This window comes from Cajanus cajan, chromosome 1 (genome assembly GCF_000230855.2).
Source record: "Cajanus cajan strain Asha chromosome 1, NIPB_CcT2T_4, whole genome shotgun sequence".
Lineage (NCBI taxonomy): Eukaryota > Viridiplantae > Streptophyta > Magnoliopsida > Fabales > Fabaceae > Cajanus > Cajanus cajan.
Window position 1 is genome coordinate 72717482 of NC_138517.1, and position 25770 is coordinate 72743251.

At 30.0% G+C, this 25770-nt stretch overlaps 1 protein-coding gene and 1 pseudogene across 1 annotated transcript; one reads left to right on the plus strand and one right to left on the minus strand.

The window, feature by feature from the left end:
* The first annotated feature begins 1264 nt into the window (after positions 1–1264).
* LOC109787775 (uncharacterized) lies at positions 1265–24384 on the plus strand. The gene is made up of 6 exons (XM_020346341.3): positions 1265–1443; positions 12432–12601; positions 19103–19567; positions 21648–21797; positions 22602–23020; positions 23696–24384. The coding sequence occupies exons 2-6, from the start codon at positions 12436–12438 to the stop codon at positions 24296–24298; spliced, it is 1803 nt and encodes a 600-aa protein (XP_020201930.1). The 5' UTR covers positions 1265–1443; positions 12432–12435; the 3' UTR covers positions 24299–24384.
* On the minus strand, positions 20471–21492 carry LOC109787776 (26S proteasome regulatory subunit 10B homolog A pseudogene; annotated as a pseudogene).
* Positions 24385–25770: the final 1386 nt, after the last annotated feature.

A 25770-nucleotide genomic window follows, 5' to 3' on the forward strand; every position in this document is an offset into this window, starting at 1 on the left:
TTGTTGGTGATGTTAAATATTGTTCCAGGAAAAGAAATGAAAATATTATTAAGAGTCACATTAACAATTAGTCTGAAAGCGATTATTTAATATTGAAGTGTAACTCGTATTCTTCTTATAAAAAGGGAAGGTGCATGTATATTCTTAAATAAGAATGGAGAGAAGTGCATGTATTTTAATCATCGCTCAGAGGGAAAAGTTTGCGCTTCAAATAAAAGTAAAATATTTATAGTTTTTCCTCAAATGAAATGAGATAACGAAAATGAATTTATATTATTATTTTCACATTTTTATATTTTAGGGAAACGGATTAATCAGATTTGTTCCCATAAGCCTTTAATTGGTTGTTAGAACAATAGTAAAGCATTTAGAACAAGATAGGAATGGATCCTGAATTACATATACTTAGGAAAATGATGCTTGTGCACTCTAATATACACTAAAAGATTATTCGCATGAGGTAAAATGTCCATTTCAAAAGACAGTTCACACCGATTGCATTGTAAGTATTTTATTTATTAATTCCTGGTATCTAATAATCTGAAATTAATTAATAAAAATTAGTGGCTAAAGAAGCCATAATTTATGGAAGAGTTTCAATTATACAACCATATGAAATTAATTAATACGATGATCAGAGTGTAAAACTGTTTCGGGTCAATAGTTTGAGAGTCTACTCTCCTTTTGCTTTGTCGGTTACCGTAAAGTTTGTTGGGATAGTTCTTTTCTAAAAGTATTTCTAAAAGAAAAAATAAAATAAAAATTGAGATCAAACTCCTCAATAAATTATAATGAGTTCAACATTAAGCAGTAGGGGTTGATCCACGTTTAAGCAAGGTCAGGGGTTCGAATCCTATATTATGTATACAGTCGCGTTAAATCTTGGAACTAGCTATTCTATTCTCGAAGATGCCTCCAACCTAACGAGGAGATTAGTTACCGACCCTATATTCTACAGGGACAAAAAAAGAAATTATAATCAGTTTATATACAACAGAATTAAAAAAAAATTAATTTATATATTATTTAATTTCTCTCCTAATAAGATTAAAATATTATTATAAAAATATATTGAAACATCCCGAAAATATATATTGTGTGACGGTCGGCCATTGTTATTAAAAGGATGGTGGCCCACAGAAGAAAGCACCAAAGTTGTGTGGCTATAAAGAAAAAGAAGCATGATAATGCTTTAATTGAATATTGTTTTATTCTGAGAATTATCATGTTGGTGACTTATAAAGTAAGGTTTTTGAATTGACTTGAAATAGGACTATGCTTTTGATTCATAATATAAGCTCACATCCCACCCACAGTTATATTTCAACCAAACGCATTTTGGGTTTCTCACCGTTTGTGGAAAGCTAGCTCGAGATTATGAAGATAAACTCGTCGTGTCTCTCTTCAGCAGCTCTTAATCGATCTGTTCCATGATTTCTTGAGGTAAACCTCAATCCTTTTCTCTCTCTCTCTCGTGTTAATTCCATTATTTGCTTAGCTCTCCTTTTACTTTTTTCTTCACCATGAGTTTCTTCATCCGAATATGTCCTTTTTGCTAGATTTGGTAGAAATAACTCGTAGACATAGCATCTGTTGTTGTATGCATAAAAGTATAAAAGTTTATCATGAGTTATTAATAGATGAAATTAATGATAGTTTCCTCTATGAGTTTTATGGGGTAATCTTTGTACGAGTTATTAGTAGCTGAAATTAATGATAGTTTCCTCTATGAGTTTTATAGGATAATCTTTATCATATAAACACGGATTTTAAGGTAGAATATTGATATTAAAAGAAGGGTATAAGTGAATCAGACTTATATTTTCATACGTTTGAAAATCTCATATTATTCGTTTAATAATTAAGGTCAATAATAATTTATAAAATTTTCTTTCTTTTAACTCATCTAGACTCGGACACAATAATTTCTCCTTCTTTAATTTATTAAGATTCAGATACAATAATTTTAATGATTAGTAACATCAACTAACTTAACTATATGAAAAATATATATTTTATAGGTTAAAGTTTTTAAATCATCCCATCAAAATTTTATTGGAGACTCTTCATTCTGGCATCTTTTACCTCTCACCTCTTTTTATTTTCAAAATAAAATTTTTTCTTAGTATGGAATATTTACCGTGGCAATATTTTTTTCTTCTATTAAACTATTTTTGAGCACATTCCTTTTCTCTTCTATCTATCATCACATTTTAATTAATCTGCTATTTTTGTGGCCTAATTATGTATTTAATGCTTCTCTAATTCGTTGTGCTCTTTTCTTTCAATTTGATTCCTCTTTCTTCTATTTCCCATTTCTTCTATTCTATATAAGTTCTTGATAAGATAAAACTATAATCTCATAATTAAATCGCCGATTTTTCCGTATGCTCTTTTCTAGTAGTGTTTCTTCCGTACGTTCTCTTCCAATGTTCTATTTGAATTACTATTAATTTTAATTTGTAGCCGATAAATGACAATAAATACATGGACTTTCAGTAAACAAATTTTGTTAATATAATTTTATATTATTATTGTTAATTTAATAGGTAGACTATCCATCATCCTAAGTTTGATGTTTTCAATAAATTTTTATGATATTCTCTCATATTGTTAATACTTTCTATAAAAAATTTGTATTAAATTGTATCCAATATTCCTCTAATTTATTTAATCTTTCTATTTGTTTTCTATGTATATTTTTCATTCTTTCTTAATATTACCCATCATATAATTTCATAACTTAATTCTAATAGCTATTTATTTTGTTTTTGTATTGTTTGTTCTAATTGCTGAATTTCCTTAATATATTTTAGGTTCTTTTTATTTTATTTGATAATATATTTTCTCACAATCTTTGGTAAGCGAACCAAGTTTCGTTGTAATAATTTGGTATTGTCTTCTAGGATTTGTAATATCAATAATTTCTATTCTAATGATTTATATAAGAACATTGATATATTGGAAAGTTGATTTAACATGAAGTAAATTAGAGCACAACAATATAAAATTTAGAAGAAACACTTATTTGAGACAAAGATTGGATTCAAGTGTATTTGCTAACCCTCAGACCTTCATTAAATAAATATGATTCCAATTTTATTACTTCCACATTCATTCAATCGTTCAACCGGATCCCTCAAAATTGAGTCTTAAGGTGATTAATCCTAAACATGATTCCTCTATACTTTAAGATTAACACCTTGCATTAAGCACGGTAACTTGAACAAAAGTGGCTAACCAACTCAAGTCTATTCCTAGAACAACAAATGATTAGGTGCGTGATTTAGTTCGGATTTTTGAAAATGTTTTCCAAAAAAGTTCAAAAAACCAAAATCATAAGATGGGTGATCAAATCGAATTAAGCATTAAAAGAAGAATCAAACACAAGTAATGAAAGTGAAATGCATATAGATCCTAGAAGAAGAGAAGTTAGTAGTTACACCGAAACCAATCCTAAAATATCTAGCCACTCATGGTGAGGGCCATTACAAGCATAAAAAAAAAGAAGAAATTACAAGGTGAAAGAAGAAGAAACGAAGTTGATCCTTGTTCCCAAGTGATCCATCCTTCGAATTCTCCTCCTTGGCTCTATTTTTCTATCTAGAATATCTTTTTCTTTTCCTTCTTCCTTATTTGTTGTCTCCTCTGTCTTTCTCCTAATTCCCCTTTTGTATTGGCCTCCAAAATAGGGGAAAGTTGCAATTTTTTATCCCACAATTGTAGTTATGATTCACGACTTTAGATGTGGAAGGTCCTTCATAGTTAAGTAATCTTCATGGCCACAACTATGTCCCACAGTTATAGCTATGGAAGTTCCTTCATGGTGAAGTAAAGCTTCAGCGCTACAGCTATAGAATCACAACCATGGTTGTGAGTCTCTAGAACTTTTTCTTTCTCTCCGGTATCCCATGTCTCGAGCTGTGAATCCACGGCTATGGCTGTGACTTTTTGAAATCTTTTCTTTCTTTCTAGTATCCCATGGCTGAAGTTGTGAATCCATGGCCATGGTTGTGACTCTCTGTTGATTCCTTTTTGCACTCTAGATTCTCATAGCTATAGTTGTGAACCACAACCATAGCTATTTATAATAAATAATATAGAAAAAAAAACTTTACAATACAATTGTCAACAAATTGTGATATTTTTGTAAAAAAGATTTTTATGTCTCGAGCAGACATTATTAACTTAATACCTGCTGGAGAAAAAATGATTTTAGGCTTATACTTCATAATAGCAGAAGATAGGTCTATTACAATAACAAAAGATTATTTGATAATATCTCATAATGCATAAATGTCACCAATCTTTGATGAATTAGCATGAGAGTTACAAGCTAAGCATGGTGATACCCCTATCAACGCTACTGAGTGTCCTTGTGAAATCATTGGTAGTTGTAAGATAAAAGAAGCAGAAATTTAGACTTAAAAAAAATTCTAAATCTTCAATCACTGAAGACAAAGATAACCATAATGACGTTGATAGTTATTATGAATTATATTTGATACAAATGGATATTGAATGTTATAATTGTGTAAAGATTAATAAAGTTATAATATTCAATACTATCCAGCAAATCATAGACAGGCTTAATAAAACCAGCTTTATAGGAGAAGATCCTACTAAATACTGGGAAAATGATCTTGTTGTGTGCAAACTTGATATTATAAATTCATATTTGATTATAAAAACAAAAGATATTCCATATGAAATTTTTGAACAAAAGGAATGTAAAATACATATAAAAGCACTCTTAGAATTAAAGGTAATAGAACCTAACATTAGCCCACATAAGAGTCTAGCTTTTATAGTTAATAAACATTTAAAACAAAAATGAAGAAAAACCATAATGGTATATAATTACAAACGTCTAAATGACAACAATCATATAGACGGATACACTATATATACCTTCTAAGGATGTTTTAATAAATAGAATTCAGAAAGCAAAATGGTTTTCTAAGTTTGACTTAAAATCAGGATTTCATCAAGTAAAGATGCATCTTGATTCAATAAAATGGACTGCTTTTTCTTGTTCTAGAGGAATTTTTGAATGGAAAGTTATGCCTTTCGATTTAAAAAATGCTCCACAAATTATCCAGAGAAAAATGGATAATATTTTTGGAGAATACAAAGATTTTACTTGTACATATATAGATGATGCACTAGTATTTTCAAAAACAAAAGAATAACACTTCTTACATTTAAAACAAGTTCTTTATTTGTTTGAAAAGTATGGGCTTATAATTTCTAAGTCAAAAATGGAAATTTGTAAAACCCATATATCCTTTAGGAATTGAAATAGGGAATGGAAAAATTAAACTCTAACCCCATATTTCACAGAAAATTCTAGTCTTTCCTGATAAAATGGAAGATATAAAGACCCTAAGAGCTTTCTTAGAACTTTTAAATTATGCAAGGAATTTTATAAAAGACTTGAGAAAATACATGACACCTTTGTATAATAAAACTAGCCTAACCGGACAAAGGAATTAATATAGAGGACATAAAATTGGTTAAACAAATAAAAGAAATGGTAAAACATTTGCCTTATTTATCATTACCATTAGATACAGACTATTTAGTTATAGAATACAATAGATGTGAATTAGGATGGGGTGCCATCTTAAAGAAAAAGAAGAATAATATGAAAATATTTCTAAAGAACAAATTTGTAGATATGCTTCAGGAAAATACCATACAAAATCTCAAGTTTATTCTACTTTAATAGATTATGAGATAAACGCTGTTATAAATGATTTAAAAATTTTTGGAACTATTTTTGATAAATAAAAGTGAAATTATAATAAGAACTGATTGTGAAGAAATAGTTGCTTATGTTAATTCTCAAATAAATTCAAACAAAAAACCCCATAAAAAGTGGTTGTTATTTCAAGAACATGTTTAAAAGATGAAATTCGGTAATCAAGAATTACCAATTTTAACAAATGAGTTTCACTACCCTAGTAAAGGAACTACAAATGATAAATTCAATTGTATAATTGATAATATTTGGAATATCCCCAAATGTTCATAAAATAATGAACAAAATGTCTATTCAATAAAAAGAGGGATTATTTGTGCCCTATACAATTTTCACATAGCAGATAATCAAGGAGTTCCACTCTTGACAAAATCCTTACCTTTGGGTAAAGGTTATACATATTTTGTCCTGCTATTCGGACCATACAAAGGAATATACACAAATTTCATTGACTTGTACACTGCCAAGGTAGGATTACAAAATCCCAAATACAAAGGTTTTGTTTCTAAGGAAGAAGTTGAAAAAGCTCTCGAGCTAGACACTATTGACACTACAAAAATAAAAAAAAGGCCTTTAATCTAAAGCCCGAAATAATTGTTATCAGAACTAGCCCAAGAAAAACCCAGCCCCAAAGTTTCCAAGAGGCCGTGAGACAAAATCCATCTTCACCAAATGAATTAAATATGAAGAAATTTTTGGTGATACAAAAATTCCTCTTAAAGGTTCATAGAGATCCTCTAATAGTAGAGGGTATGTATATAGCTTTCCAAAGCTATTTTAACCGAAGATTTGAATGCTTAGAGGAATCTCAACTATGCAAGTAAATGTATGATGGAAAATGTCCTTACAAGGTCAAGTTCTTATTCAGAAAAGTCAAGCTTGACTTAGAAATATGCAGGCCTGTAGCTTTTGAAGACATGGTTATAAATACAAAGATATTGTTGGATTATGGATGCCTAGGCTTTGTCTTGATTCACCCAACAGAAAGATTTGATGGATTTAACCCCTCAAATGAAGCCATCAATACAATATAGGTTGTTTTTATGTGTCACATAACCATAAAAATAGTAACTTGCCCTAGTAGTTTCTTACAAAACCAGAACCTAACTCATGTTATGAAGCAAATGAAAGTTTTGGCCAACAAACTCCTTCAGATAACCGTTCCATGGTAGAATCCTTAGAAATGCAAGAAGTCAGAGAAGACGAAGAAATACTGGTCTTTAAATAATAAAAAAAAAGGGAGACTAAAAACAAGAAGATAAGGATGTTAGGAATCCTCCAACCTTATCAACAAAGAATCTATTTTGAGTCTAGTTGTATGCCCTTTAACAAAGTAAAGGTATAATGTAATACTATACTTGACTAAAGGGGCATTTTAGGTATTTTAGCTTATATTTTGTCTCATTTTTTTTGAGTTTATAAATAGATTCACTTAGCTCTCTTAAATGTATGCAAGCAAGAGAGAAAAAATAGAGAAGTAAGAAAAGAAGAGAAATGTGAGTGTATCACTTGTATGTTGTATTATCATCATTATTAATAAAAATTTTGTAAGTATTCTTCTATAAGGATGGTTGGCTATACTATCCGTGGTAGTTCTTAGGATGCCATGGTTATTTTATTTAACATATGCGTATGTAATTTAGAACTCTAAACTCTTTTGAGAAAATGATTTTATGAAAACCTGGGATTTGTAAGCCTAAGTTCTTTAGGTGTGCCATTGATAAATGTTTCTAAAAGACCTTAGGGTTTGCAGATTCTTTGTTTATAAGGTTTGCCATTGATAAAAGTTTCTCAAAACAAACAAAAGACAAAATATAAGCTAAAATACCTAAAATGCCCATTCACTCAAGTATAGTATTACAGTATACCTTTACTCTGTCATAGGGCATACGACTAGACTCAAAGCAGATTCTTTGTTGATAAGGTTTGCAAGATTCCTGACAACCTTATCTTTTTGTTTTAGTCTCCTTTTTTTTTTATTATTTGGAGACCAGTATTTCTTTGTCTTTTCCAACTTCTTGCATTTCTGAGGATTCTCCCATGGAACAATTATCCGAAGGAGTTTGTTGGCCAAAAAATCCATTTGCTTCATAAATTTCTTTATGCCTCTTTTCTTTTTGGAAGAATTGTACTAATTTATTATTGGTTTCTATAGGGAAAGGTATGAAAAGATTTCCATTTTCCGATGGTAAATATAGCTTTGTATCATGGGTTTCTTTGATGAGGTTATACTCTACTTCATCAGATTCAGAGGAAAACCATTGATATCCCATGACTTGGGCTCTGTACAAGCTGTATTGGTAATGGGTATTACCTTGGACATCCCAAAGTTCATATCCATCATTAATTAATATGCAAGGGTAGTCATTGTGTTCGTCAGTCAACAATTTCATAACACGAGTTGGGTATTGGTTTTGTGTGAAACTGCTGGGGCAAGTTACTATTTTTATGGTTATATGACACATAAAAACAGCCTGTATTGTGTTGATGCTTCATTTATTAAGGGGTTGAATCCATCGAATCTTTTTGTTGGATGGATCAAAACTGAGTCCAAGCATCCATAATCCAATAATGTCTTTGTGTTTATGGTCATGTCTTCAAAAGCTATAGGCCTAAAGTTTTCTAAGTCAAGTTTTTCCTTTCTGAATTGGAACTTGACCTTGCAAGGACATTTTCTATTAGATATATCCTTGTATAGTTGAGATTCCTCCAAGCATTCAAATCTGCAGTTGAAATAGCTTTAGACAGTTGTGTACATCCCTGCTATTATTTGGGAATCTTTATGGACCTTCATGAGGAATTTTTGTATCACCAACAGGTTTTTGAGATTTAGTTCATTTGGTGAAGATGGATTTTGTCTCACAGCCTCTTGGAAACTTTGGGGCTGAGTTTTTGTTGGGCTAGATCTAATAACACCTATTTCGGACTTTGGATTAAGAGCCTTTTTTATTTTTGTAGTGTCAATAGTATTTAGCTCTAAAGCTTTTTTGCCTCTTCTTTCGAATAAAAACCTTTGTATCTGGGATTTTGTAGACCTTCCTTGGCAATGCACAAGTCAATGAAGTTTGTGTATATCCTTTTATATGGTCCTGATAGTAGAACGAAATATGTATAACCTTTACCAGAAGGTGAGGTTTTTGTCAGGAGTGGAACTCTTTGGTTATCTGCTACGCAAAAATTGTATAGGGCATAAGTGATCCCTCTTTTTATTGAACAAACATACTATTCATTATGTTTTGAACATTTGGGGATGTTCCAAATATTATCAATTATGCAATTGAATTTGTCATTTATAGTTCTTCTACTAAGGTAGTGAAACTCATTTGTTAAAATTGGTAATTCTTGATTACCAAATTTCATCTTTTGCTTCACATTTGGATACGAAACCTTGAAGGGTTTCATTGTTTATCATTCCTAAAAACGAGATAAATTATTGGCAACAATGTTTTTCTTTCCTTTTATATGTTCAAAATTTATTTTTAACCCATTATAGTATACATGTTCTTGAAACAACAACCACCTTTTATGGGGTTTTTTTTATCAGAATTTATTTGAGAGTTACCATAAGTAACTATTAATTTACAATTAGTTCTTATTATAATCTCGTTTTTATTTATTAAAAATATTTCAACAGTTTTTAAACTATTTATAACAACATTTATCATAATATGTTGAAGTAGAATAAATATGAGGTTTTGCATGATATTTTATTGAAGCATATCTATAGATTTGTTCTTCAAATATATTATCATATTTATTCTTCTTTTTCTTTAAGATAACACCCCATCCTAACTCACATTTATCACATTTTATGACTGGATAATCTGTATCCAATGGTAAAGATAAAGAAGACAAATTTTTGACCATTTCTTTTATTAGTTTAACTAGTTTTATATCCTCCGTGTTAAACTTCCTTTATCCGGTCAAACTAGTTTTATTATACAAAGGTGTTGTATATTTTCCTAAGTCCCTTATAAAATTTCTTGCATAATTTAAAAGTCCTAAGCAAGCTCTTAGGGTTTTTATATCTTCCATTTTATCAGGAAAGACAAGAATTTTTTGTGAAATATGGGGTTAGAGTTTAATTTTTTCGTTCCCTATTGGGTTTTACAAATTTTCATTTTGATTTAGAAATTATAAGACCATATTTTTCAAATAGATAAAGAGCCTATTTCAAATGTAAGAAGTGTTCTTCTTTTAATTTTGAAAATACTAGTACATCATTTATATATGTACAAGTAAAATCTTTGTATTCTCCAAAAATATTATCCATTTTTCTTTGGAAAATTTGTGGAACATTTTTTAAACCGAAAAAAAGGCATAACTTTCCATTCGAAAATCTCTTCAGAACAAGAAAAAATAGTCCATTTTATTGAATCATGGTGCATCTTTACCTGATGAAATTCTAATTTTAAGTCAAATTTAAAAAACTATTTTACTTTTTGAATTCTATCTATTAAAATATCCTTAAAAAGTATAGTATATTTATCTATATGAGTATTATCATTTAGACGTTTGTAATTATATACCATTCTAATTTTTCCCCATTTTTGTTTCTAATGTTTATTAATTATAAAAGTTTAACTCTATGTGGACTAGTGCGTTACCTTTAAATATACAATATTAGCATAAGTATGTTACTTCTACTTCCACAAATAATATAATAGATTGGATATTTATAGGGACGAATGCTTGTGGTATAATGGGGGCCATGGCTATCCTATAAAAAAATGTGGATAATTTTTTTTATATATATTTTATTAATTTATTTTCTTATATTTTAAGTTAATTAAAATAAAAATGAAATAATAAAAAAATATACTAATAGAATTATAATTATGAAAACAAGTTTCCAGACATATTAAAATTATAATTACAATTTTTAATATAATTTTTTTTATAAATCAAAATGCTTTTTATATTAATTAGAAAAAAAAAAAAAAAAAAAACTCTTCCAATTTCATTGAACCAAAATTGCAACAAACGAATAATTATACTTCCGTAATTTGTAATTATGTGCATTGCATCTAGACTTTACTCTAAGAAAGCAAACGTTAGTATGCTAGCTCCTTGAAAGTAAAAGCGAGAAAATTAATTAACCACATCTTTTTCATTTCGCAGTCACTTAGTCCAAGTAACTCATAACTACGTTTATTTTCAAATCCCACATTCTAACATTTGAACATTTCCACCAAGCCACCACGAGTTCACTATTCACGACAGTTAATTATTTTGGTGAATTATTTTGTTGCTTCTATGTGTTTTAGAGTCTTAGTTGCAAACTTACGGTGATTACTAATCAAACTTTTTTTTTTTTTTTAACTTTTTTTTGTTGATAAATTACTTTATTCTGTTTAATTTATATTATAAATTTTTTTTTATCAATTTATTAATTTTAAAAATATATTTATATATAACAGCCCCTTTATAAAAATTAAGCTAGCTCCGCAATTTATTTATATATAATAAATAGTAGAAAGGATTATTTACTGTATTGCCTTTTATTCATATATAAAGTTATCAGCACTGACAATATATTAATATGTTGGAGTACAGTGTCATGATAAACAAACCAAAAATTACCTGCATGTGGGCCACCATATTAAACACCCAATCAAATTTTATATTCATAGATAATTGAGTATTTTTATCCATATTTACGAAGATAAAATTTATTTAAGCGATCATGGAATTAATATTTGACCGTAAGTTGTAAAAGAAAAATACATCATTTGAAGGAAAGAAAAAAAAAAAGAAAAACAAAGTGAGTATATTTTTTAAATTTTAAACTAAGAGAATTATATCATTTTGTTGTCTTTTTTATTTTCGAAAAATATTAAAAATATTGTGTATATCTTTGTTCGTCTGCAAAGCTTGCGTTCAAGAAACACCACCATAAAATATTTTCTTTCTTATGAATGTAAAGATACACTACACTAAAATTAGTAATTAATTTATTTTTTAATAATCATATAAATAATTATTATTTTTTTATCAATATTTAAATAATGGTTGGTGTATGCAGGATCGTTAATACTATTATCAGTATTTATATAAAATATTGGTAAAGACCTATTACATTATCGAGAAAACTTATTTTTTTTAGTGACAATTCTAGTAGTCATTTTAAAGACTATTAAAAGTTATTTTTTTTAATTGTCTCCTTTCCATTTATTTAGTGACTTTTATCTTTTACTAGTAAAATTTTAAATAATTTATTCATATAATTTCCTTTTACTAAATTCATAACTTATATACTTTATATACTTTTTTATTTCTAGTCGATGTGAGATTTATAAGATGAGAGTTGTCATCTATTTTTATATTTTTTAATTGTCTTTTCTCTTAAGTGATGTGAGATTTATAAGGTAAAAGTTGTTATCTAATTATTTTATAGCACTATTGAACTTGGTAATAGTGAATGATTTGATACCAATTTAGAATAATGAATTATGAATCTAACTTAATCTTATAATTTTTTTTAATAAATAACTATCACTAATAATAAACTTTAATATAATATAAATATATTTTTAATAACTATTATATATTAATTATTAATATTTTTATTATATAATTAAATAATAATAATAATTAAATTATTGTTATTAAATAATTATGTTAATAATAAATTTTGTTATATTTTTTATATTTGTTTATTTCACAGAAACATGGAGATGGTAAATGCGAACCCATCAACATCACAATCGCTGGCTTCTGATCAATTTGCAAGCACACTTTCTCTTGAGTTAACAACATTATCACCACAAGCACATGTGATTCAGATTGCTTCTCCTCAACTTCGACATCCTTATTGTCACATGTTGCAAGATAAAAGTACTCTCTCCTATATTTTTATTCATACATATAAAAATGCATGTAGTTTCATTTTACTGCTAGTAATTTAAAAATAATACTAATAACAGCAACAATTAAGCCTTGCATTTTATAATTAGGACAGCTATCAATCATATAATGTCGCAAATTTTGTTTTCTAATTTTTAATCAATGCAATTTATTAAATATATTCATCAATCCACAAATTTTGTTTTCTAATTTTTAATCTATGCAATTTAGTAAATATATTCATCAATATCCACCGACGATATGTTATATTGCATTATCTGTAAAAACAAAAATGGTACTATATGCATTTATTAATGTACTATAAAACTTGTAGCTCTAATTATTTAGTGATAGTAATTAACTATTGCATTATCTGTCAGAACAATGGTATTATATGCATTTATTAATGTACTGTAACACTTGTGAGTTGTCACTCTATATTTATAATATAGTACTATATGTGCATATATTAATATATATTAATGTACTGTAATACTTGCGACTCTATATTTATTCAGTGATAGTAACATCACTTTAAAAAAAAAAAACTTTCTGCCCACTCCACCCCAACACTGACAAGACACCTCACCAAATGCCAAACTTCCAACAACCATAGACGATGTTCCAACAGTTAAAGTGTGTACGAAAATTAGTTGAATTTAATTTAATTAAAATTAAGAAAAAAAATTATGCTTACAAATTTTTACTCTTATATCAGAATGTGCGTTTTTTCTCATAACGTAATTTTAAATTAATATCTAAACATGCAACTAATAATTCCATTTTGCAACATTAAAGTATCCACATATTTTATTTTATATTGCAAATCCAACACTATGATAGTACAAGATGAACCCCAGTAAGCATGGTGGGCGGTGGTAAGACATTATTCTAACTTATCTAGTAGTCTAAAAAAATTTAGTGGCACAAATTAATGTAATTGTGTTTGAACTTAGTTGGGAGGATTTTGATTTTAGTAACCTTAAGCCTACTAAAGTCTAAATATTTGTAAGTTGTATAGTAATAAATTTGTAAATTTTATTTATAATAAATAGTTATAAATACAAATATTTAAGTTTTACATACATCATATATTTATAGATAAAATATTTTTTATTTTATTCGTGTTAATTATGACTCAAAATTTAACGTATATCATTTGTATGTTCTGTAAAATCTTTTGATTGTACATATTTATAAGTTAATTTATCTCTATTCATCTAATAGGTTCAGAATATACATTCAGTCTGTCCCCATTAGTTTGATGGGTTTAGTCTCTCTCTCTCTCTCTTTTTATTTTTTAAGACTTAGTCTTAGTTTGGGAATCATTTCTAAGCACAACAAAAAGTAAGAAAGTGTGAAAGCAAAGTGTTAAATATGAGCATAGAGAGCTAGAAAGAAGATACATAGAAAGGAATAGAGAGATCAAGGGGTTTTTGAGAAAAGCAAGAGTTACTTTGTTATAAAAACTTGATCTTGTCTTCAAATAGTGGAATTTACTCTCTACTACGGATGTAGGCCAAATTGGCTAAATCACGTAAATCTGTTGTATTCTCTTCTCTTTATCTTTTTCGTTTTGTTATTGCATTTTCTATGTTTACATTTTTACGTTCTTATTGGCTTTTCTCGTTTCTACATTTTTTGCTTGTTCTTGCATAAGGTTTGTTTTGTTTGTTTTCATTCTTGTTTTAGAAGCAACAAGTGGCGTTGTCTATGGGGAAAAAAGAAAGAAAAAGGAATACCGAATCATGGGAATAACCAGGTAAGATATCAAGAAGTTTTTGGGGAGCAATGACTTTGGATTATGGAAGATAATAAAGATGGAAGTTATCTTGGTACAATAGGGAGTTGTAGAAGCTCTAAGGTGAAAATGTCTTGATCATTGTCATAGAAAGAGAAGAATGAGATGATTAATAAGGCAAAAAGTATTATCATCTTGTGTCTTGGTGATAAAGCCCTAAGGAAGTTCGCAAGAGAAAAGATAGTTGCTACCATATGGTCAAGCTAGAATCTTTATACATGATAAAGTCTTTGGCAAACTGTTTATGTTTGAAGCAATAACTTTACTTTTTCAAGATGATAAAAGCAAGATCAGTTCAAGAACAACTTGGACATTTTAACAACATTTTTATGACTTGGAAAACATTAAGGTGAAGATGAGGATAAAGCTTTACTCTTACTCAACTATTCACCGAAATCCTTTAAGCATTTCAAGGATGCTATTCTATTTGGAAAAGATCAAGCCATTACTTTGGATGAGGTTTAAACCTCAATTTGGACTAAGGAACTTCAAAATAAGAAAAAATTGAAGACAAAGGGTAGTGGTGAAAACTTGAACGTCTCAACGGGGAAGAGTGAGAAGAAATGACCAAAGGGAAACAAGTCTATATCAAAATGGAAGAGCAACACAAATTTTAAGCCTAGATGTTATATCTGTCGTAGGATTGGTCATTACAAGAGAGACTATCCTAAGAAAAGAGGCAAGGAATTCAAAACTGTATGGATTCTTTAGATGTCACTATTGTTTCATATGGTTATGAGAGTGTAGGGGTGCTAGTGACATCAACATCAAAAACGTAAAGGAATTGGGTTATGGATTCTTGATGTATCTACCACATATGTCCTATGAAGGATTACTTTGAGACTTTGGAACCCAAAGAAAGGGAGTGGTACTTCTTGGAAATAACAAAGCTTGCAAGGTGCAAGGTATGTGTATTGTCCATTTGAGAATGTTTGATAACTGTGATATTCTATTACGATATGTGAGGTATGTCCTTGAACTTAAGAGGAATTTTCTATCAATAAGAATGTTTGTTTGAGGTATTTTACTAAAATTGAACATGGTATGATGGAGATCTCTAATGGAGCCGTAATAGTTGCTAAGGGAACTAAAAGGAATGGTCTGCACATTCTTGATGGTTATACTATTAATTCTTATGTAGTTGTAGCAAGTCGAACTCTACATGATATATAAAACAAAGCTATGACATTTAAGGCTTGGGCATGTCAGTAAAAAAGGTTTAGTGGAACTAGAAAACTAAAATCTATTGAATGGTGATAATTTAGATAAACAAGATTTTCGTGATCATTGCATATTAGGAAAATATCATAATGTTAAGTTTGAGACTAATATGTATGTTTCTAGTAGACCCTTTGAGTATGTTCACTTGAATCTGTGGGGTCCTTCAAGGGTGAAGACTAATGGAAGAGGTTCTTATTTTCTCACCATGATTGATGATTTTCAAGAAGAGTATGAATTTATATTTTGAAAAATAAATCTGAAACTTTTCAAAAAATTTAAAGAATGACACACTTTTGTAGAAAATCAAATAGGAACCAAATTAAAGGTTTTAGGACTAACATGGCCTGGAGTTTGTTTTAGAGCAATTTAATGAGTTTTCAGGAAATAGGGAATTAAAAGGCATAAGACTATAATTCATAATCCTCAGTAAAATGGTCTAGCTGAAAGGATGAATAAGACCATTTTGGAAAGTGTGAAGCTTATGTTGTTGGGTGTAGGGTTGCCTAAGAGTTTTCAGGGCAAAGATGCAAATACTATAGTGTATTAGATAAACAGATGTCTGTCTTCAACTTTAAGTCTCAAGACACCTATGGAAAAGTGGAGTGGTAAACTAGCGAACTATTCAAATTTGAAGGTTTTTGGTGCTCTAACTTTTGCTCATATCAAGTAAGAAAAACTTGAGACTCGAGTTGTGAAGTGTATCTTCATTGATTATCTCGAGGGTCTAAAGTGTTACAAGCTGTGGAAGGTGGATCCTGGTGAGTTAAGATGCTTTATAAGCTGAGATGTGCAAATGCCTGATGATGTGCAAATGCCTGGAAGAAAGCAACTAAAAAACAATAAGGAAAAAACTCAGTTTGAGGTAGAGTCTCCTACTAGTGATTCTAGAAATAGTATTACACCAACAAATGGTGTGTACTAGTAGACAATTTACATCTACTAGTTAAAACTATCAATTGACAAGAGATAGGACTAGGAGGAATATTGTACCTCTTAAGAAATTTGGGCATGTTGACCTTATTTGTTATGCTTTTACTATGGTTGAAAAGATACAAGACTTAGAACTAAGAAATTATAAAGAGGCTATGGAGAGTAAGGAAAAATAATATTGGTTGCAAGCTTTTAATGAAGAAATGGAGTACTTGGATAAAAATCAGACTTGGAAGCTTATGGATCTACCTAAGAATCAAAAAGCAGTTGGATGCAAATAGATCTTCAAGAAAAAAGGAAGGTATTTCATGTGTGGAGAAGGCAAGGTACAATGCAAGACTTGCGGCAAAGGGGTTTATCTAGGAAGAAGGAATTAACTATAATTTTCACCTGTGATAAAACATTATTTTATAAGGATTTCAATGGCAATTGTGAATCAATATGATCTAGAAGATTATCTATATATAACAACTAGAGGGGTTTGCAGATGACAAATCTAATGTCTATCTCTTGAGAAAATCACTTTATGGCTTGAAATAAAATATGTGTCTACGGTATGAGAAGTTTGATGATTTTATGTTAAGCTAGGGTTTTTTGGGGAGCAATTATGACAATTATGTTTACATATTAAAAAGAGGAGAAAGAAGTGTTCTTTTCTTGTTACTATATGTGGATGACATTCTGGTAGTAAGCTCTAGCAAGGATGAGATTGTTATGCTCATTGCTTAAAGGAAAATTAAATTTTGAGTTTGAGATGAAAGATCTCAATGCTGCTAAGAGGATACTCGAGATGGATATTGTAAGAATCAAGTTAGATGGAGAATTATTTTTATCTTAAATAGTTACATACAAAAGGTAGTTGAGAGGTTTAGGATGCATCAATCTAAACCTATTAGTTCTCCTTTGGGTCATCATACAAAGCTCTTTATCGCACAAGCTCCTAGTACTGAAGAGGAAAGGAGGGAGATGTGTTCTTTCATATGCAAGTGGAGTAGGGAGTATCATGTATGGCATGATTTGTAGCGCAGACCTAATTTGGCTTATGCTATTAGCATTGTAAGTCGATTTATGGAAAATCCGGATCAAGCTCACTTGGAGGCTTTGAAGTGAATACTAAGGTATTAGAATGGTTCCTAAAAATTTGGTTTGAGGTATGAGAAGACAATTCAAGATGGAGAAGCTACTATGGGTTATATTGATGTAAACTGTGTAGGAAATGTGGATACCAGGAAATTTTTTATCTGGGTATATGTTCACTTTGTTTAGAATTATAGTTAGTTGAAAGAAAATTTATAACCTATGGTAGATATGTCAACAACTCAAGTAGAATACATTTCTCTTACTAAAGGAGTGAAGGAAGTTTTTTGGTTAAAAGGGATGATTAATGAATTGGGTGTATCACAAAATTGTGTGACAATTCACTATGATGGCCAAAGTGTTATACACCTTGTAAATCATCAAGTTTATCATGAGAAAATGAAATACATTGTTATAAGACTTCACTTTATTAGAGATGTTGAATTTGGAGAAATTTAGATTAAGAAGATTGCGTTTGAAGACAATCCTACTGATGTGTTTACAAAATCTCTTTTAACATCTAATGTCAAACATTGCTTGGACTTAATCAACTTCGTTTGATATTCGTTTTGAAGTGGGAAAGAAATATTGTTGTGAAAGGGTTCATTTCTATAGATTTAGAGTCAAGGTAGAGAATTATCAATTATGACTCAAAATCTGATGCATCATTTGTATGCTTTGTAAATTCTTTCTTTTGTACAGTCCTATAGGTTCATTCTGTCTCCATTTGTCTGATGGGTTCAAACTATACATTCAATCTGTTTCCATTAGTTTGATAGGTTCAGCTTGTCTCCATTAGTCTAATAGGTTCAATTTGTCTTCATTAGTCTAATGAATTTAGTCTATTTTTTTTCGATAAGACTCAGTCTCAATGTCTTGGATCCTTACATATATTTGTTTGGGAATCATTTCTAAGTGTGACACGGATAAAGAAAGCGTGAAAGCAAAGTGCAAAGTATGAGCATGGATAGCTAGGAAGAAGATACATAGAGATGAACGGAGAACTGAATAGAGAGATCAATGAGTTTCTAAGAAGAGTAAGAGTTACTCTGTTGTAAAGATTGATCTTGTTTTCAAATAGTAGAATTTGTTCTCTCCTATGGATGTAGGCCAAATTGACTGAATCATGTAAATCTGATGTGCTCTCTTCTTTTAATCTTTTTCATTTTATTATTGCATTTTTTGCATTTACGTTTTTAGGTTCTTGTTGAATTTTCTCATTTCTATGTTTTTGGTTGTTCATGCATATGATCTATTCTATTTGTTTTCTTTCTTGTTTTAGAACCAACAACATGCAATCCTCATATCTATAAGAACAAAACATCTATAAGTATAGGTTATTTTTCTTTTGATGGATGATCAAGCCTAAAATTAATACCCCATGCACTTACAACTATTTTATATGTAAATATACTTATTTCGGCTGATGAGCTCAATGAAATCTTGCATTTGAATTTCTTCAGAGGAATACTTAGAGAAGTGCATACCCCTTTATAAGCTAGCCCTGAGAGGTGACTGGAATGCAGCCAAGAAAATGATTGATGCAGACAATAGGCTATTAAACGCTGCAATAACAAAGGAATGGGGTACACTACTTCATGTTGTGGCAGGAACAAAGCATGTTCACTTTGTTGATAAGCTGCTTAAATTACTAAACCCAAATGACTTGGAATTGCGAAATTTCAATGGAAACACAGCGTTCTGCTATGCTGTTGCATCTGGAAACCTGCAAATTGCAGCTATTATGATGAAGAAAAATCCATGCCTAGCAAAAATAAGGGGTGGAGAAGAAGCCACTCCTCTTTACATGGCTGTCTTACAGAGAAAAGGTGACATGGCAAGGCATCTCTACCCACTGAGTAGAGACATTTTGGGAGAAGATGACTGGACTACACTGTTCTTCCTTTGCATCAAGAATGATTTGTATGGTTAGTGATCATTGCCCCCTAGTATATATGTGCTTCATTCATGAACGTTTAAATGGTCACATGTTACTTGATAAGCATCATAGTCATCATATAACTAGTGAGAGGATTATTTATACCACTTATTATAAGACACGAAATCTTAAATTAATTTAGCCTTTTAAATTTTTCTTTTTTACTTTTAACAAATAAGTGAAATTCATTTAATTTATGTACAAATAGTCTATTTTTTATTTTTGAAATAAAAAAACTTTAAAAACATATATTATGTACCTCATTAGTTTAAGAGTAGTTTTGGAAACAGATAGAAATTTAAAATATATTTATCGATCTTAACAACAACAACAAAAATACAAATAACATCTTTTTTTAATCTTGATAAATTAATTATTTAAATCATATGAGAAAGACATGAAGTAATTTAAACATGACAAATTAACATGCATGAATTTGTAGGATTAAAAGTTATTGAATAATCTTGTAAAGGTATAGTTATTTAACAATCGTATGATTACTCTAAAAAGTAGTCTGCCTTTCTTTTATTTTTATGTTTTTTTGTTTTAACCTTTCGTTATTCCTTTCAATTGTCAAGATTTTTTTCCTTTCACACTCACGTTATGACTTAATTCTAATATTTCCTAATATGATTGAATGGTCAAGATTCACACATCTTATATTTTATGATTTAATTTTAACCCTTTGAAACATTTTTTAATGGTGTTTTACTCTTTTGCATTTTGTCATAATAAATGTATCTTAATTCCCTCTCTTGTATTTTTCTTTATCGTCCAAACTTGTCATAAATTTTGAAAAAAGAAACAAAAAAACAAGTTCATTGTTGTTAGCTTAGTTTTATAGTCCACTTTTCAACGGAGACATTTTTTATTTTTTTTAAAATATGCAAAATTAAGAAATTTTAATTTTTATATATAAATCAAATTAAGCACATGCCAAGATCAAGTATAAAATACGTGAGTCGCGCGTTTACAATAATATAATTCAATCGAACATCCCTTTAGCGTTTGACAAAGTTATCCTTCGTATAGCCCAAAAAGGGAACATGACGCTAACTTGGCCGAGGGTATTTCCAACTCTCAGATGCACTAGCACTGCCTAGATATCCATGGCTCTGCAAGAATATTGCAATAGATTCTAGTCTTTACCAAAATCAGCACTATAGTGTGCACTGGATTCAAGTTTCTTTGCCTCATTCAGTTTCCTAACAGCCTTCATAAAATCTTCATGGATCACGTAATCATCCTCTGCACGGATTGCTTCTGTGCAGGCATTTCGAAGATCAGCCCCATTAGTGTTCTCTGAATCTCACGATCAGCACTTGTTCCCTCACTGAAACGAAGACCACCAATGGCATCCATAAAAATGATGCAGGGCTGGTGATCACGAGCATAACCAAACATCTCTCTCCTATGTACTTATCTATTATGGCACTTGAAACAACCTTTAGGAAGTTAGCATCTATATTACTGGCAATTGCCCTAGCTAACCCAGTACAAGGAGGCCCATAAAGGAGAACACCCTTTGGAGGTTTAATTCCAACTCGAAGAAATAGCTCAGGATTCATCAGAGGTAGTTCAATTGATTCCCTCAATTCCCTCATCTGATCAGATAAACCGCCAACTTCATGCAGGATCTTCGTGCAGCATATTGTAAACTACTGGATCAACTTCCCGAGGAAGAGCTCGCATTAAGGTGAGTGTTGTCATATCAAGAACCACCCTTGTCCCAGTCGAAGTCAATTTTTCCTTATCCACTTTACTGCGGCAACCAACCACATACCTGGTACCGCTGCTTGCTTTAACAATCAAGCGCTCATTGTCAAGAGGCCGGAGAACTTCGCCAATGATCTGCCCAACACTTTGAAGAGACTTCAAATCATCTTCTCTTTTATTGAAATAAATATTAATTATGGTAATATATAAAATATGTTATTAAAATTCATTTAAAATTATGTATAATTATATATTAAATAAATATGTACTTACATATTTTATATTTATAATAACACTTTTTAATATGTTGGTGTGCATGAAATATTTCTTGTAATATTTAAAAAAATTTGCAGATCTTGCTTTGCAAATGTTACGAGAACAGTCAATGCTAGCATTGGCCCGGGATGAGTATGATGAGACAGGCTTGCATATCTTGGCTCGAAAGCCTTGTGATTTAAGTTCTCCAGGTCAATGGTATCTTCAAAGCAAGATCATGAACTCTAGTAAGTCTTTACAATCACACTACTATTTGAATTAATTGAAAAATGTTGGCGACTTTTTTTTTTCAGTTATTAACAAAAATTTCTTAAAAATTACAAATTTTGGTGGATCTTATGTCTCATTTAATGAATAATTCTTGATTTAATAATAAAATTTATTTAAATTTATGATTTTTAATAAATTAAAATCAATAACAAAAATAATGTAGGGTTCATGTTCTCACTATGCTATGTTTATTATAAATTGTGGATAATCTTATTGATCCATAACTTTTAAGGTAATTTATGTAAAAACAAAATTTAGATATAAACTACAAATACTTTGATATTATCTTTAATTAGAATTATAGTTCCACTTTAGCAGTATGTGTAAATGCATATTATCAAGGTAGAATTTTATTTTTGATTGGAAAACATTACCAATAAATAAATTTGATATTACTGTATTTAAATTTTGTTCTATATGCAATATAGTGCAATGTACCAAAAAAAAAATGCAATAGTGCCTTGACATGTAATATTCGACAACTTTCTTTAAAAAGCTACAAATTAAAAAAGAAACTACTTATTCTTAAATTTCTGAATTTTTGAAGAGCTTTGAAATTGACCATCCTTTCCTATTTTATGGGTTTTGTATTTTAGAGACTCCAATTCCAACATGCATGAACAAGCACATATTTGTTTAGATTATATATATATATATATAACAGGGGTCGTTAACCATAGTAGTGTAGAATTAAAACATTGATTAATTGCTTCAACCAGAAAATTTACTTCATAATAGTTATTTCATGCATCACTGAATAGGCTTGGACCCAACTCCATTCGTTCAACTTGTTGGGTGTCTTTGGAGCATGCTTCTCGATCAAGATTTCGATGAAATGGAGATGAGGACGTTCATAAGTCGACCAACACAAATAACATTTGATGCTACAGAAGTTGGAAATTTTCACTTTGTAGCTACGCTTATGAGGTCTTACCCTGATTTATTGTGGGAAGTGGATGCCAAAAATCGAAGCATAATGCACATGGCTGTTGTACATCGCCATTCAACCATCTTCAGCCTAATACATGAACTAGGCTCCTTCAAAGATTTCATAGCAACTTTTGAGGACGACCAAGGAAACAACATATTGCATTATGCTGCTAAATTGACACCTTCTAATAAGCTTAGGTTCATTTCTGGTGCAGCTCTTCAAATGACACATGAATTACTATGGTTTGAGGTATATATATTAATACTTCTCACAACTCACAATTTATGTCGTATTAGATTATCTATATATAAGATAAGATTCTCTTGATAAGTTTAATCATTCCTTTCTTTTAAGATTCATTTCAAATTGTATTTTGTATTAATTTTTTAAATTAAAATACCCTTAATTAATTTATAATCTTTAAACAATAACTATTATCTTCTCTTCACACGTTAGGTAAAAAAATGTGATATAATCAGTTCCAATAACTTTTTAAGGATAATTTTTTTTTAAAAAAAAAGTACTACTGTTAACAATTTAATATCATCAACTGAATTAGCTAATTTGATTTTCTTAATTCTTCTAAACTAGTTAAAAGAGTCTTGCATATAGGCATATAATCTTATGCAAATATTGACCTTTTATCCTTTCATTTCTTTCTACATCGTGATGATTTCTAATAACTCTTAAGCATGATTTTATGATATGTGAAAACCATTATATATGGAGTTTAATTTTAATGTGTTGACAATACTTTTTTTTTTTTTACATCATCAACAAGTTATAAACCACTTTACATATAACTAAAGTTATTATTATAAAAGTCAATAATAATATTATTATATATAGGTTTAGTGTATTCAAATTAAAGAAAATCTTATATATGATTACTATATAGTGTAACGTTATACTTTGATATGGAAGGAGGTGAAGAAAATAATGCTTCTACAAGATACAGAGAAGAAAAATGCTGAAGGCAAAACTCCTAGTGAAATATTTGCTGAGGAGCACAAAGAGTTATTGACAAAGGCAGAGTCATGGACCAAGAGCACAGCAAATAATTGCATGCTTGTTTCTACACTCATAACCGCAGGAGTGTTCACAGCCACATTTATAATACCTGGAGGCAACAATAAAAGTTCAGGAACTCCAAACTATTTCCAGAAAGCAGCATTTCATGTTTTTGCAGTATCAGTTGCATGTGCACTGATATCAGCAGTGGCCTCCATTCTAATGTTCTTGTCAATCCTCATTTCAAGTTATGCTCAAGATGATTGCTTCAAGACTCTCCCTTTCAAGTTGCTATTTGGAATGGTGGCACAAATCATCTCCATCACTAGCATGATGGTAGCATTTAGTGCTGCTTTTTACACAACGTATTCCATTGGTTTAACGTGGGTTCCAATTTTTATTTCTGTGCTTTCATTTCCTCCTATACCCTTGTTCACATTTCTTATATTTCCACTTTGGTCAGATATTTTCCACTCATCTTACTTTTGTATGTATCTATTTAGGCCAAGAAAATAAATGGTTAAGGTCATCTCCATTCCAGAGCAACACATGTGTTCATTATTAATTAATCCTTTATATTTAATTTTTGTTTATTCGAGCAACTCAATTCTTCACTCAACAATTCTAAAAAACAATTACTAAATAGGTTCAAAGATAATCATACATATCTTTACATTTTATCAATATATATCATAAAAATACAAGCGTGTAGGTTCACAAAAGTTTGCGAGTTGGAGTTTATTATATAAGCACTTTTTATTTCATTATTGTCTAACAAAATATTTATTTAATATCTATTAATTTTTAAATCGCATCGATGCTTAACAAGTGGAATCCAAAGCCAAGTTCTGAAAACCCTTTTCCAAAACACATTCAAATGACAACAACTATACATTTGTTCACCATTTCATTTCTCGCTTTGATGGGCATCATTATGATCACTAGTGCATGTTGATGGATAACTTTCTCATACCTAAGGAGTATTGGATCATTGTTGAATAAAGAGTTCCTTAGCTACTTGTAAATGCAACTGATGCACACAAGATAAAAGTAAACAACTAAAAGTTGAGGGATTTAAAGGCCAAAAATGATCTCTTTCGCTCAGGCAATCGAAAGAGTTGTGCTTGAAATGACTATATTTAACACATTAAGGAGACATCAAAACATATTTGGAATTCTCTAAAGAAGAAATATCAGGGGAATGCTAGAGCTAAAAGACAACCGTTATAATGTCTCAATATATGGTGAGTTTGAGACGGTGCCAATGAAGCCAGATGAAACTGTTTCAAATTACTTCTCTAGCTATGGCAATTACATACAAACTCAATTTTTAGTGATAACGTTAAAGATTTCATCATCATTATTGAAGAAGGTGTTTAGATCCTTGACAAAAAAATTCAATTTTGTTGTAGCCATAACAGCGTCTCATGCTCGGGACTAAATGACTATTGATGAGTTACAAAACTCATTTCAAATATATAAGAGCAAGATTAAAAGACAAGAGAAGGAGGAGCAATTATTGTAGGCTCCAACACAAGCTCTGCAAGCAAGTGGATAGGTGTTCATGGTTCAGTTTTAAAAAAAAAAAAACTACACCAAACAGTACCACATTATTTTATTAAACTGAACTAGTGTATGAATTATTTGAACCACTCAATAAATTAATTGAGAACTGATGGAGGTGAGTAGAAGAAGTGAAACTCAAACTCCTTCTAAGCTCCTCCTAGGCTCGGATCTTCTTCAATGGAGATTAAGACACACTTGATGAACACGTTGAGATGAAGAACTCTTGCGGAAATGGAAGAAGGAAGCATCCAAGCTCAAATTCTCAAGGGATTGCACACTTCAAAGTGTAGGAATCTAGGTTTTCCTAATGGTTTTGAAGGCACTCTCTTAAGGTTTTCTCTCTTGGAAACTTCGGTGACTCTTGAGGGAATTAGCTGAAGATTGAATTCAGAAATTCTCATATATTCAAAAGTGTTTTTACA